This window comes from Seriola lalandi, unplaced genomic scaffold (assembly GCF_002814215.2).
Source record: "Seriola lalandi dorsalis isolate HSWRI2012SDOR001 ecotype SW California unplaced genomic scaffold, Sedor1 jcf7180002054306, whole genome shotgun sequence".
NCBI classification, from domain to species: Eukaryota; Metazoa; Chordata; class Actinopteri; order Carangiformes; family Carangidae; genus Seriola; species Seriola lalandi.
Window position 1 is genome coordinate 772,274 of NW_019524859.1, and position 13,520 is coordinate 785,793.

General features: G+C 39.5%; 1 protein-coding gene across 1 annotated transcript; it reads left to right on the forward strand.

Annotated features, from left to right (window-relative positions):
* The first annotated feature begins 1,147 nt into the window (after window positions 1-1,147).
* sltm (SAFB-like, transcription modulator) lies at window positions 1,148-11,325 on the forward strand. The gene is made up of 20 exons (XM_023406396.2): window positions 1,148-1,295; window positions 1,943-2,027; window positions 2,131-2,186; window positions 2,773-2,800; window positions 4,151-4,799; window positions 5,404-5,447; window positions 5,572-5,678; window positions 5,793-5,942; window positions 6,068-6,180; window positions 6,262-6,422; window positions 6,522-6,622; window positions 6,727-6,783; window positions 6,881-7,026; window positions 7,133-7,313; window positions 7,403-7,527; window positions 7,845-8,018; window positions 8,573-8,881; window positions 8,992-9,130; window positions 9,800-9,954; window positions 10,045-11,325. Exons 1-20 carry the CDS (start codon window positions 1,161-1,163, stop codon window positions 10,154-10,156), a joined length of 3,027 nt encoding a protein of 1,008 aa, XP_023262164.1. The 5' UTR covers window positions 1,148-1,160; the 3' UTR covers window positions 10,157-11,325.
* The last annotated feature ends 2,195 nt before the right edge of the window (window positions 11,326-13,520 follow it).

The window sequence follows — 13,520 nt, forward strand, 5'->3', positions numbered from 1 at the left end:
GTTGAAACTGATTCACATAGCCTATGTAGTCCAGCGGTTCCCAGCTAAGGGGTTGGGGCCCTTAAAGGTCAACAGATAAATCTAATGGGTGGTGAGATAATTATTGGTAGATGAAAGAAGAAAAAATAGATCTGTTGTCAGTTTTTGGGACTTTTCTCTAATCTCTGTTCTTTTGAAATATTGGATCAATTTAACTCTTTGGACCTTCTTTAAATGAAACCAACAAAGAAATTTACAGAGGAAATCACTCTTTTAAGGAACTACTAGGCTACAAAAGAGTGATTCAACTCATAGATCTGTAAATAGATCTGACTGAATTAACCATTGCTTTTCTGTAGGGGGGGGTGTCATAAACCAAACAAGTTGGAAAACTCTGGTTTGATCTTTAAAATGTACTGCATTTTATAGCATTATCATATGTTTTTTTTTTATCATATGTAAAATCTTAATCTGAAAATTAACCAGTAACTATAGCCCTAAAGCAAATGGAAGGTATGAATCAAATAATCTCTAAATACACCTGACAAATGACACACTGTCATTGAGAAACACAAATAATCCTACCAAGTATAAATTATTCATGTAAGGCATACACCAACAATCCCTATCCAGGCTGCAGTGTTGAGATGGAAGAAACGATTATAAATAATTGTAATTATTACAAAATTCATAATTAGATCAAGGATCTAGCTGGAGGGGATAATGATAATGATGATGAAATCTACAAGAATATCTCTTCTTGGCTTTCCAAAGTCTGAAAATACACTGAATATATTTGATATGAACGCATTTCGTTTTGGGCGTGAAGAATTCATAATTACATCATGCTGCAGGGTTGAGTTGAAGGTGATCGGAAGTTAACACTCTTTGCCAAAAAAAAACACTGCTTAACGCACAATTAACCCAGCTGTAATTCCCGCTAATTTATGGAATGCACGTGTGGTTGAATGAAATGAACGAATGGTATTCAAATGCGAAAGTGATTTGAGATTTTTTTTTCTACGGGACACCGATTTGTTTTAATTTATTATTTCATTGGTTCCTCCAGCACGGTATGCGGCGGCGTGGCATTTAGTGACGAAAAATGAAGCAACGAAGAAGAACACTGGCCAAACTATCTGAGTATGCGCACGCGCGCTGCTCACTAAGCTTGAGGTAAAATGGCGTCGGGTGCCATTTCCACGGAGTCCAAGAAAATATCAGAATTAAGAGTTGTTGATCTTAAATCCGAGCTCAAGCGAAGGAATTTGGACACGTCTGGTGTAAAGAGCGTCCTTCTCGCAAGACTGAGACAGGTAACTTAAAAACGAAGCCATTTTGTGCGAGAACGAGTGAATGCGATGCAGGGTTGCTATCGTTAGCTAATGTTGTTACAGGTTTCCTAAAGCTAGTTAAAGTGAACCACCGACATGACCGCCGGCTCAATTTATCTATATATATGTCAACTTAACTAACCAACACTTCAGGCCAACAGTTGCACATATAACCGTCACGAAAGAAGTGTGTATGAGCTTCTTGGGTGATTACCGGGAGAGAATTATATTGTAACGATAACTGTCGTAATTTAAAATGTAAAGCTAACGTTAATACGAGACGGGCGTTCAAAACAGACACAAATGGCCCTGAAAAGACATCGTGTTTTTTTTAACCTTTAAAGCTATACGTTATCAAATAAATTAAGCGCTCGCTGTTCGCATTAACGCTACAAAGTGAATACAGTAGCTGATTGGACGTGATTGGGTTCAGCTGTTGAAATAATATGTAGCACGCTGTTTCGTTAAATGCGTGGTGAACCGTGCACATGATCATTTAAGTGATGATTTAAACAGGTGTAGCAGATTTCTGCTCGTTTTTTTCGATTGTACGCGATGAACCTGGTCACATTCAAGTTAAGAATGAAAATGGTCCATATTATTATTATAATAATTTGTTGTTTTTGAAGGCTCTTGAGGATGAAGGTGGTGATCCAGAAAACTTTCAAATCCAGCTTTCAAGTGAAACAGCTCGAAAAGGCGGAAAGGCGAAAGGTAATTTAGCTTTTAATATCATTGATGAGACAGGGTGGCGAATAAAGTCAGTATTTTTTAATGTTGATTTTTCTTTTCTTTTTAAATTAACTTCACCTTTCAGGAAAAAAGATGGATTCAGATGCAGACACCACAGCGGAAGATGATTTGTTTTCTAAGGTGATTGTTGCACGCAATTCTGTTGTTAATGTTGTTTTTTTTATGTCTTCACCTCCTTTGCTTTCCTGCCAAAATGCCTAGATACAAATATAAGAATTTCCCACTGTGATCATCTTAAGCTATTGTTGTTTTTGGGTCATCAAGAGGGCCCACACAAACATCTGACAATTTCAGCAAGGGTTCAGATGGTTCCTAGGAAGTCCATCTGAAAAAGTGTGAAAACAACTGGATGACAGGAAGCATTTAAGATATTCGACCCTTCTTAACATGCTTAGAAGTATTGTTTAGAGTTCTCACACCTGTAGTACCCTTTTCCTCAGTTCCATTTAACATAAAAGTCACAATTTTTTGAAAATGATTGAGAAAAACCCTAGCCTATCTATTTGTCAGCACTTGGTCTTAAGCTACATCTTGTACCTGTACTATTACATCGAGTCATAAAATAGCATCATATATCTTTTTATACATGAAAACCACTAAAATAATGCAATTAATTATTTCTATAAACATACCCAGAACTACCCTTTCTTGCTGTGCTTATTACATTGAACCATTTCTGGGCTAACATCAGTGTTGTCTTTTCTAGGAAACTGAAGAGTACGAATCAGAAAGAGGTATGTATGCTGGCACACTAATGACCAATGCTAACCTAAGGTTTCCTTTTTACAGCTAACATCTTGTGATGATTTAGTGGTATTTCATGCCTCTGCTAGCTACTGCACTATTTAGGTCACAATACGTTAAAGGGATCAATAAGGGCATGCTTAATGAAGACATTTCTGAAGATGACTCCAGATTTTTTCATAATTGGTACACACATGAATCATTGGATGTGGGTTGCCTTGACTATGGTACCCAATTTTCTTGGATTACTCAAAATATATTAAAGAAAAGTTCTGTTTGCATCTTTGGACTTCCATGGCCCGTGGCACTCAACTTCCCACATTCCCCATGGAAATGAAGAGTGAAGGGTAACAAACATGATGACATTTTATTATATCCAATGAATCGGAAGACACAACAACTTGTAGAACTGGAGGATCATTGCACTTTCCTGTTGACATTTTGATTGACAACACTGGACAGACCAGTGACAAGCGCACTGGGTATGTCTGAATACTCCACTCCCTTTACCACAGGAATCAAACACTTGAGTTGTCACAGGTCTTGCCAGATGAGACGGCCTGTGAATGAGGCTGGAATTTGGGTAGTGCAAGGACCACTAGACGCCTCAAAACAGTTTGTAAAGGCCTTGTGTCAGGAGGCAGCTGAAAGATAAGAGACCTCAGTCATTGCATACATCCATCAATACTGCATATAAACCAGCTGACTGCAGCCCCGGCACGATGTGTGCAATGAAGAGATCGGACATACAGCATGGCCTGGGACTGCTAAGGACAGACTGTTACTACCAAAGCAACACACTTAACAGTTTTGTACAGTTGATGGGACACATGGACACAGGTTGGCTTTGATGATGAAAGATGATTTTTCAGTGTTCTGAAATCTGCTGATAAGACTTTGATGACATGGATTATTGAAGAAATATTGGAAGACATTCAAGATTTCCTAAAACTCAGATGACTTTCCATGGACTGGCCAGCTGGGGATGCATTTTGCATAATGCAGAAAACCGAAGGATGAACTGATGAGTCTTTCCTCCTTATTTGAACTTTGCCCAAGATTCCCACCTGGAGAACTGCCACACATTGTAGGAAACATCTGGAATTGCACGTTCAGTGTGAATTGAAAATGAATCGGTACTTTACATGTGTCAAGAAATGAAGAGCACTGAATCACCCTCCATTTTCGGTGAAGATTGTGTGTTTTGTGTCTTCCTGTGGTGTCTACGCCCTCGATGACCATTAACACTAAATATGCTTTCTATTCTACTTTTTAGGTCAAGTAACATGTGAATGTTAAAAGTTGTGTTTTGCCATGTTTATCCTTATTAAATCCCTCAGATGTAACTGATACAGATGATGGTACTCGTGAAAATTCTAAGCCTGCACCCAGTGAGGACAGCCTCGCTCAGCCTGAGGCTGAGGCCCTGGCTGAGGCTGAACCAGAGTCAGAAGCTGTGGCGGCTGAGGCTGATTCAGAGCCTGAGCCAGAGGGCGATGCGGAGGCTGAGCCAGAGGTCGATGCCGATGCTGACCCAGAGGTGGATGAGGACGCTGACCCAGAGGTGGATGGGGAGGCTGAGCCAGAGGCGGAGGCCGAACTGGCTGAGATGGACGCCGAAGCCATGAATTCCTCTAAAGAAGCTGAGGACGATCACCTATCCGTCTCAATCCCAAATGAAGATGCCATCACCCTAGATGTTGATGGTGATGATCTCCTGGAAACAGGTAAACATGTGAAACTTCCAGATCCAGATGCCGAGAAGGGCACTGATGAGCCAGAGGCCTCTGCTGAGACGGGCCCAGATGATGACTTAAAGGAGCAAGAGACAGAGGGCCACAAAGGTGGTAAGAAAGATGATGGATCCAGGTGTGAGCCCATGAAGAAAGACAGCAGAGACTCCTTGAAGAAAGCTGAAACGGGAGATAAAGAAAAGGATTCTGGGAAGAAAGGCCCCTCCACTACTGGGGCATCAGGTCAAGCAAAGAGGTTTGTCTTTCTATGTCAGTTCTTTGATACTACTACCAAGTCCAGCTCACTAAGAACGCAACATTGTGGGTAGCCTCAAGATTTTTTTTTTTTTTTTTTTTTGCCATAAGGGAAATGTTCACTGATGTACCTAATCCTGCCATTTACTACTTTGATTTATTTTTCTGAAGTTGGTTAAATTGTGGCATTAACCAGGAGCTGAGAAAACGCCTCTTATTTTGTTACTTTGACCTTTCCAGCAGTTTTAAAGCCTTTTCCAGTTTCCACACAAGGCATTGTAAAAGAGCATTAGTCCCCGTGATGGCAGTTTTTTTTTTTTTTCTTTTTGGTCAAATGATTCGCTGTGAAGTTGAACAAACCTCCGAAGATTTCATTGGTCCAGGGATTAAATTGGCTGACAACCTGACCCATCTCACCACTGGAAAAGCAATGAAGCCTTTGAGACATTGGTTCAGATCCACGCCTTTCCTACAGGATTTTTTTTCCTGAAAAGTACAAAATATGTTTTTTTGTTCCACTAGATGTATGCCTATCACTTTACACCAGGGTTGTATTTAATATGACTCATTTTCATCTGTTTGTTGTTGCAACATTTGCTTCATAGCTCTTCAAGAGACAGAGATGGGAAAGCTGCAAAAGATGAAAAGGGTAAGACACTGTCCGAATGTTGTTAGATAAAAACCCAGGGAAGCACTTTTGACAACTTGTAACAATTTTTTTTTTTTATTGCTCAATGTGATTGCTGAATGTGTTTTGGAAACATCTTTATCAGGAGTTGTCAGCAGCAACAGCAGCTCTTCTCGTAACATATGGGTGAGTGGCCTGTCCTCAAACACCAAAGCAGCTGATCTAAAGAACCTGTTCGGCAAATATGGAAAGGTAAATAACAAGATATTTTTTTGCAATTAGTCATTGCTTATTTTGAACATGTTTGAAAATATCATTTATTTTATCAAAATCAAAAAACGTTAAAATAAAATTCGTTGCCAACAGGTTTTAAGCGCCAAGGTGGTTACAAATGCTCGCAGTCCTGGTTCAAAATGTTATGGCTTGGTGACTATGTCTTCGAGTACAGAAGTGACTCGGTGTGTCTCCCATCTTGACTGTACAGAGCTCCATGGACAGCAGATCTATGTTGAAAGGGTAAGTTAAGAAGCGGATGAAATTGTTTTCTTGGAAACTTAGATCGGTCTAATATTAACCTCCTGTTTTTATAGAACATTTTTGGACCTGTGAACCATTTATATTTGACTGATGCTGTTTTTCAGGCCAAAAACGATCCATTCAAAAAAGAGCCCTCAAAGAAAGAAGCAGAGGACAAAGCAACGTCCAGTAAATCAAGTGACAAACGCAGTTCCACAGGGCTAAAATGGACTAACAAGTGAGTGACAGAAATTCGGTTGAAAAGTAAAACATTTTTGGATTGAAAGCATATTTAACAGTTGGTTCTCCTCACAAACAGAGCACAGCCATGTTACAAAAAAGAAGACAAGAAATCAGATAAACTTTCAGAAAAGGACAAAGATTTATCCAAGAAACCAGAGGTCAAAAGTGGGAAATCTGAGTCTGTTTCATCTAACTTGGGACAAGATTCTTTGAAGAAGGATGACAGAAAGCATGGGCGTAAGTTTTATCCCTCTTCCCATCACTAATTTAGAGAATCCAATTCAGTTAATCAGTGGGCATATGTCTGTTCTCACTGATTATTTTCTTTTTCTCTAGGGACAAAAAGCCCAGGCAAGATGATGATGTTCGATCACGGTAAAGGAGAGTCTAATTTTGGTAAAATGCGACCTTTCAGAAGGGGGCGATATTTTGATAGAGTAAGACCTTTTTTATTTGTATTTGATTTAATTATATTTTAAAGGATATTTTAAATTTGCCATCAGAAGATGTTAAATAAGATTCTGTTTGAAACTTTTTTCAGCCCTCTGTCAACATGAATATTCAAAGGCGGCCAAAATGGTTGATTCCTCCTGAAGAGGTATAAAACGCTTGATACTATTGGCATATGACTTTGTACTTTGATGTTTCACTTATGAGCTTTGTTTTAAACTTCAACTTGTATTTTCCCCTCCCAGTTAGAGATGATGAAGGACAAACAGCGACCTTTTATCAACAAGGGGGACGACAAAGACATTCTGCCCTTTGAGAAGATGAAGGAGCAGAGGATGCGTGAACGAATGGCTCGTCTAGAGCGTGTCCGTAGAGCCGTGGAGTTGCGCAGGTATCCTGGAACAGAGCACCGTTCACACACATTTTGTAGATTTATAATCAAGGCATGCTTGTATTGCTATTTATTCTTCTAAGACAAGGGATGTTTTCTTTTTCAGGCGCCGTGAAATTGCCGAACAAGAACGACGCGAGCGTGAGCGTGTCCGTCTGTTGCGGGAGCGTGAAGAACGGGAGAACCTGCTCAGGGAGCGCCAGAGAGTAGAGATGGAAAGACAAAAACTCGAAAGGGAGCGCTTGGAGAGAGAGAGGCTTGAGAGAGAAAGAATCCGTATAGAGCAGGTGACGATGTGATTTTGTAACTGTATAACAATAACCATGTCTCTCAGTATCTAATTTTAATTAGTGCATTTTAATGGTGCCTTTTCTAGGAACGCCGTAAAGAGGCAGAGCGCATGGCACGTGAACGTGAGGAGCTGCGGAGGCAGCAGGAGCAGCTCCGCTATGAGCAAGAAAAGAGAAACAACCTCAAAAGAGGCCGTGACGTGGAACATGGGTATGCACCGTTTGAATTTCTGTCCCTCAGCAGTTTCATGTTGGTTGTGTGACTAAGACCAAAATATTTGGACTTTAATTGGGAGTTGTAAAGCAGCGATTCACAAACTTCAATATTTTAGCATTTTATCTGTTTAAAATGAATGTGGCCTACCAAGAAAACAGTATTGATCATCAGGGATCTGTTTGAGCTAAGGTTGTTCCCAACAGGCTCATAGAAAAGGAAACGGAGAAAACTGCCTGTTAAGGTCCAATAAGTAACTTTTGGTACCTAAAGTAATCTGGTTTGGCTCATGAGGTGTATCTTTAATGTTGCAGTCGGAGAGATGATCCCTATTGGAATGGCAACAAGAAGATGCAGTCTGATCCTGATGTCCGTTTGAACCAAGGCTCAAACTATAACCGGCAGCCAAACCGCTTTTCAAACTTCAGTCCCCGAGAGAGGGGTCGCTTCCCAGAGGCTGCTGCTGAGCAGCCCAACACCTACGACAGGTAAGAGTGTTGAAACTATAGGAACTAAGGCAGTCCATTGCAGCAACATGATCAGTCACAGAGGACGTTATGAGATGGTAAAGTAGGAACAGCACATGTGTAAATAATGAAACGATAATGACTGCATTCCATTTAGCTGCTTCAGTAACAGGGTCCTGGTGTTGTTCATGCTGGTCCACTGTTGTACTGCCATGACTTACTGGGACACTTGATTAGAACAGATCCATTATTATTATTATTAACACTTATCACAAAAAAGTAAATGCAGTAGGATTTTTTTGTGCATTCAATATTTTAAATGTTAAAATTTACTCCAAGATCATGTAGGATTTTCTGTTTGTTATGTAAGAAGGGGGTAAGACTGGGTAAGAAGGTAACCTGTGTGGACCAAGAAAGCTTTCAGAATATGTCAGAATGCAGCATGCGAGTATTCTCCTCTGGTCCACAGTATTTAGGCTTTGTATTCCTGACCTGAGATGTTTTATTCTGCCTATGGGCTAATTTGAGTTTTTGTAATGCGGCTAATCATGTGTTGGTCTTTGTTTTGTTGTTAGACGCAACCGGTTTGATGGTGAGCCTGAGGTTAAAAAAAATCGCCCTGCACCTCACAGAGAGAGTTCTGGCTTTGAGCGCTACCCCAAGAACTTTGAAACCGTTCGCAGAGCTGAACCACCTCCTCCCCGCGCTGAACTCCGGGACACTGACCGCAGGGACAGAGATGAGAGACGACCGGTGCCCATGCACGAACGCCCTATGGGAGCCAGAGCTACAATACCTGGCATGTCACACAACCGCACACCCAGGGATGGAGGGCATGGTTGGAAGAATGACGGAGGGATAAATTCCAACAAAGGAGATATGCGGTAAATTGAATGCACTTTTTGAAAAAGAAGCATGATGTGAAAAATACATGAAAGCTAATTTATGAAAGTAATTTTTTTTAAACCTCTCACCCGATGTAATGTTTGAGCAGAGGGCCTATGCGTATGCGTGCTGAGCGATCCGGCAGAGAGGGTCCAGGCCCGTCACTCAGAGGAGGCTCCTCGGCCAATCGTGGAAGGAGCAGCTTCAATGATAGAGATGGAGGAAGACCCATGGTGATGAGTGACCAGGTCAGCTGACATTATGACAATGTGATGCATTTCTTAGGTTTTCCTGTACTAATGGTGCAGGATGGTGACAGTTCATACACTTCAATTCTTTAAAAACTAGTGCTGAAATGAGTAATAGTTTGATTAATCAACTGACAGAAACGTTTGTCATTTATCAAACAAATGACAGGCGTTCTGTGATTCCAGTCTTAAATTGGAGATATTTGCTGCTCTTCTGTTTTTTTAATCTCATTTTAAATTAAAGCAATGTACTTAACATGTTGAAATTAAAATAATTTTCTTAGTGTTCCAGTTTTATTATGCCTCCCTGACAGCTGTGGCCGGGGGCACAATAAAACTTGAGGCAAATTTGGCACAAAGGTTCACTTGGACTCAAAGATGAACTGATTAGATTTTGGTGGTCAAAGGTCATGGCGACCACACAAAAACACGTTTTTGGCCATAACTCAAGAATTTGCAGCAGCATACATCGCCATGGTAGTAATTCTTGGTGATGAAATGTTGGTCCAGTCTTAAAGACATCTTATTTGCAAGATTATTTTGTTTTCACTTGTAAGATTAATCATATTTTGACTGAATTTTTAACAACTAAGAAGTTTCAGTCTTTAGCTGAAGCTTACATATACATTTATAGAAGAATCCTTTTATACAAATCTCCTCTCTCTGCAGCCATTCAGCTCTGGCCGCCAGGTTGTGGTGGAGCGTCATGGCAGGGAGCAGGGACTAAGGAAGGAGTGGCACGGTGGATCAAGCTCCCAGGGCGGGGGCTTCCCTGATAATCGCAGGATGGGAGACACCCGGGGCAGCATGATGGCTTCTTCCAGGTATACCAGACATATCAATAAATGATGGAAAAACTGAATGGTGTGACTCTTGTTCCCAGCCACATTAACTTGAACTTTGTCTTTCTGCAGTCACTCTTCATCTGGAATGAACCGAATTGTACAGATCACCAGCAACTCCATTCCTAGTGGTGGAAACGTTGGTGGATTCAAGCCCTTCAAAGGAACACAGCGGCAGTTCTAACTGCGGCCAAATACTGCCACTTTAAAGCACCTGAGAATTTTTTGAACTCTTTATTCTTAGACTATCAACTGTTTTAGGTGGCACATTTGTAGCCATGAGGTTGATAACACTATTTTATTTTGTATAGACAAGTGTTTACCTCAGTGTAGAGTTCCTGACAGTTCTGCTGTTACCATTAAACAACCATGTGCATATGTTTTACTTATGTTTAGGAAGCTATTGTACAGCCATAGGTCTTTGTAAGTAAAGTTTTCAAGTGATATTACCAACTTCTCCTCTAATTGAGTGTTGTATGTACATTTTGGATAGCCCAGTGTCACACTCAGATTTCCTGTGTACTATGTCTTATTTTAGTGTATTTTAAAACTCAAAGTGACGTTCATTCATTTGGATATTTCTCTGTGAGGAAACGGATGACATAGGAGTCATTTTCTTTTTGAACTCATACTTGGTGTTGATGCTTTTGAAAGATTAATTGGATTTACTAAAACATCAAACTCCCAAACAGCCTGCATTGTACCTCTCATAGGCCATGAGTTGAATTACATACAGGCCTGTGTCTTTGAAATAAAATTTGACTGTAAAGTCTTCCTGCAGGGCATTCAGTGGTGGTACACTTTGTGAAAGGACCATAATACATTGTTTTAAGTGAATTAATCGTTTGTTATTCCAGTAATTCTGGAAATTTGACAGACCATTAATGGCTGAAAATCTGATGGTTTGGGCTTTTCAGTCAGTTCTTGGTTTTTGAAAGATGCATGATATTGGTACCTATGTACTTCATTTAATCTTATGATACAGCAGGAAGTACTTCAATGGCTGCGTTTAGAAAATTTGAGTTTGAAGATGTGATCTACACAACATGAAATCTCCACTTTGAAAGGACTCCAGATGTTGACACTGTAGTGGAGCAGGCGCTCTGTCATCTGTAACTAAACCTTCACCATGCCTCTCTGAGGAGGTACCTCTGTAGTGCTTATTTTACTTTTATTTATTTTTTCATTGAAAAACTGTCAAGTTTCAACATCTTTTTTTTTTTATAGTTGGACCAGTACTATACATCCAGGGCTGCTCACTCATACTTGGACTCACAACACACTCTTTACCTACACATTTGTTGTAATTGGTTGATAAAGCCTGATTAAACTACAAAAAAGTGAGAAGCAGAATGACTCGTGCTGATTGTTCCTTGATCGAAGCCTCTGTATCTCCTTTCCTCAACCATTCTCTCACCTTGTACATGTCCCCTGTCATCTCAAAGTTCACATCAACTATATGGCTGCTTCATTGTTTTCCCATGAAGCCAAAAGCCAGTACTCCTATGCCTGAGTACTACTTGTAATTTTTAACAGCTATATTCAGGAGTATGGACCATGTAAGATAAAAAAAAAAAAACAAGTGTCGTCCCTCATTTGTAAGTCACTTTGGATTTAAGCGTCTACCAAGTGATTAAATGACATGTAAATGTAAAGACAGCCACAATATTAGGTAACAATGCAGGATGCATTATAATTGAAGTGGATGGAAAGTGGTGGAACAGTGCCAGTAGAAAAAATGTAATATATTTTGTGAACATTTTATACATATATATATATATATATATATATATATATATATAGTTTAGTGCTTAGTGCTTTATGTTAGTAATTAATGGCCCCAAAACCCCTTAAATTGTCAGGAGTGTGTATTGGTTATCTCTTCATTTATATTTAATCAAAACAAATCTAACCTTATCTCAGACCTGCTCTCATTAGATGTTGTTGATTGTCAGGTGAAATAAAACTAAGTAATCCCCAAAAGCATTCATGGGAACAATTAGGATTCATGTTTTCTGATGCTTGAGCAGCTATCTTAGAGTCACTTTTACAAGGTTTCAGGGGACTTTACGAGGTTTAGCTGAGCCCCTCCAGCACTTCCCAGTTTAAACATCCCAGCTCAGATACTTTATCATACACTGCACTGACTGTGATAGTGGTCCCTGAGGTTTTGGTCAGCCTCCTTAGTGTTTTTCAGTTTGTGTGCATCGTCAGGTCTGTGTTAAGGAAAATGTGTTTTCTGTTTGCGTTCCAGTAAACCTCTCCTCTGGTCACATATTGCTCAATTTTAAACCGGTTTTGCACCTCTCATGCAGTTTCCCCTTTGACATTTCCGGTCACCTGAGGGGCTTCAGACATACATTTTTTATTGTAAGAAAAATGTCTAATTGAATTAGCCATAGATGAGCGTTAGTTATGGGGACAAAAATATTCAAATTTAACTTATGTCACAAAACTGCTGCGCTATTGTTGCTCTTATATATAGATCCCTGTCAACATAATGTAACAGTGACTTAAAATGAAAAAACAGCATTAAATTAATGGGGTTGCATCTTGTCAAAGCAGCAGAAAATTAAGACTTTTTGAAATTGGTCTTTGCAGGATAAAAAAAGGTGGGAATGCAACAGACAGTAGATCATTGACACTGAAGTTTATATTTCATAATTTTTTTTAGATTGATCTTCAAAGTAATTAAGGCTCATTACAAACGATGACAACAAACCAACCATTGATCTTAGTCTTTTATTATCCTGGTAACTTCTAATCAGGTTGAATGTCCCTCGTCTATAAGGCATTTTGTTATATATATATCACCATATACAATATGTGACTGTAATGTGAAAGGCTACATACATTATTTGGTCATTTATGTAAATAGATGAACATTGAAATCAACACAAATGAGTATCCTTCCATATTCACAAACACGTTCCTTTTGTTTGTATGTTTTATGTGAAATATAAACATAATGAGCCGCACAGTGGAAATGATGTTCTTGGGGTAGTTAATAATAAAACTGAACTCTGCCTAACTTTTCAGTCCACACTATACATGCGCCACAAAGTAAAATCTGGGAGTCTGATATTGCGTTAAAGAAAATGTCTCCCTTGAGATTGTTCAGCACTCTGGATGTGTATCTCATACAACAAGAATGAACATTTCCCTCTGCTACATAGATGACAACACTCAAGCCTTATAAAGCAGCCTTTTCCCCTTTCTCTGTATGTTAAAGTTTGGGCATATCGCCCTTGTTTGTGAACATTGTGTGGTTAAATGATGGAAAAATAATTACCTGAATTAGGGGTGCACCTACACCATTTTTTTTGCTGATTGAATAGATACCAGTGTTGCCTTGTCTACATATTTTCTTCCGTGCTTTGTAGAAAACCTGCTTCTGTTAAGTAATTCAAATGAAATCCATCTATCTCTTGTTGTAATTCATAACGTCCTCATCATCTATGAGCTGTGTGCTGGCCTTTGTACTGGTAGCCTTTTGCCTGGTATAGGTGTACCACTAACCTGAATATATCAAATTGCAGCAAGTTCTA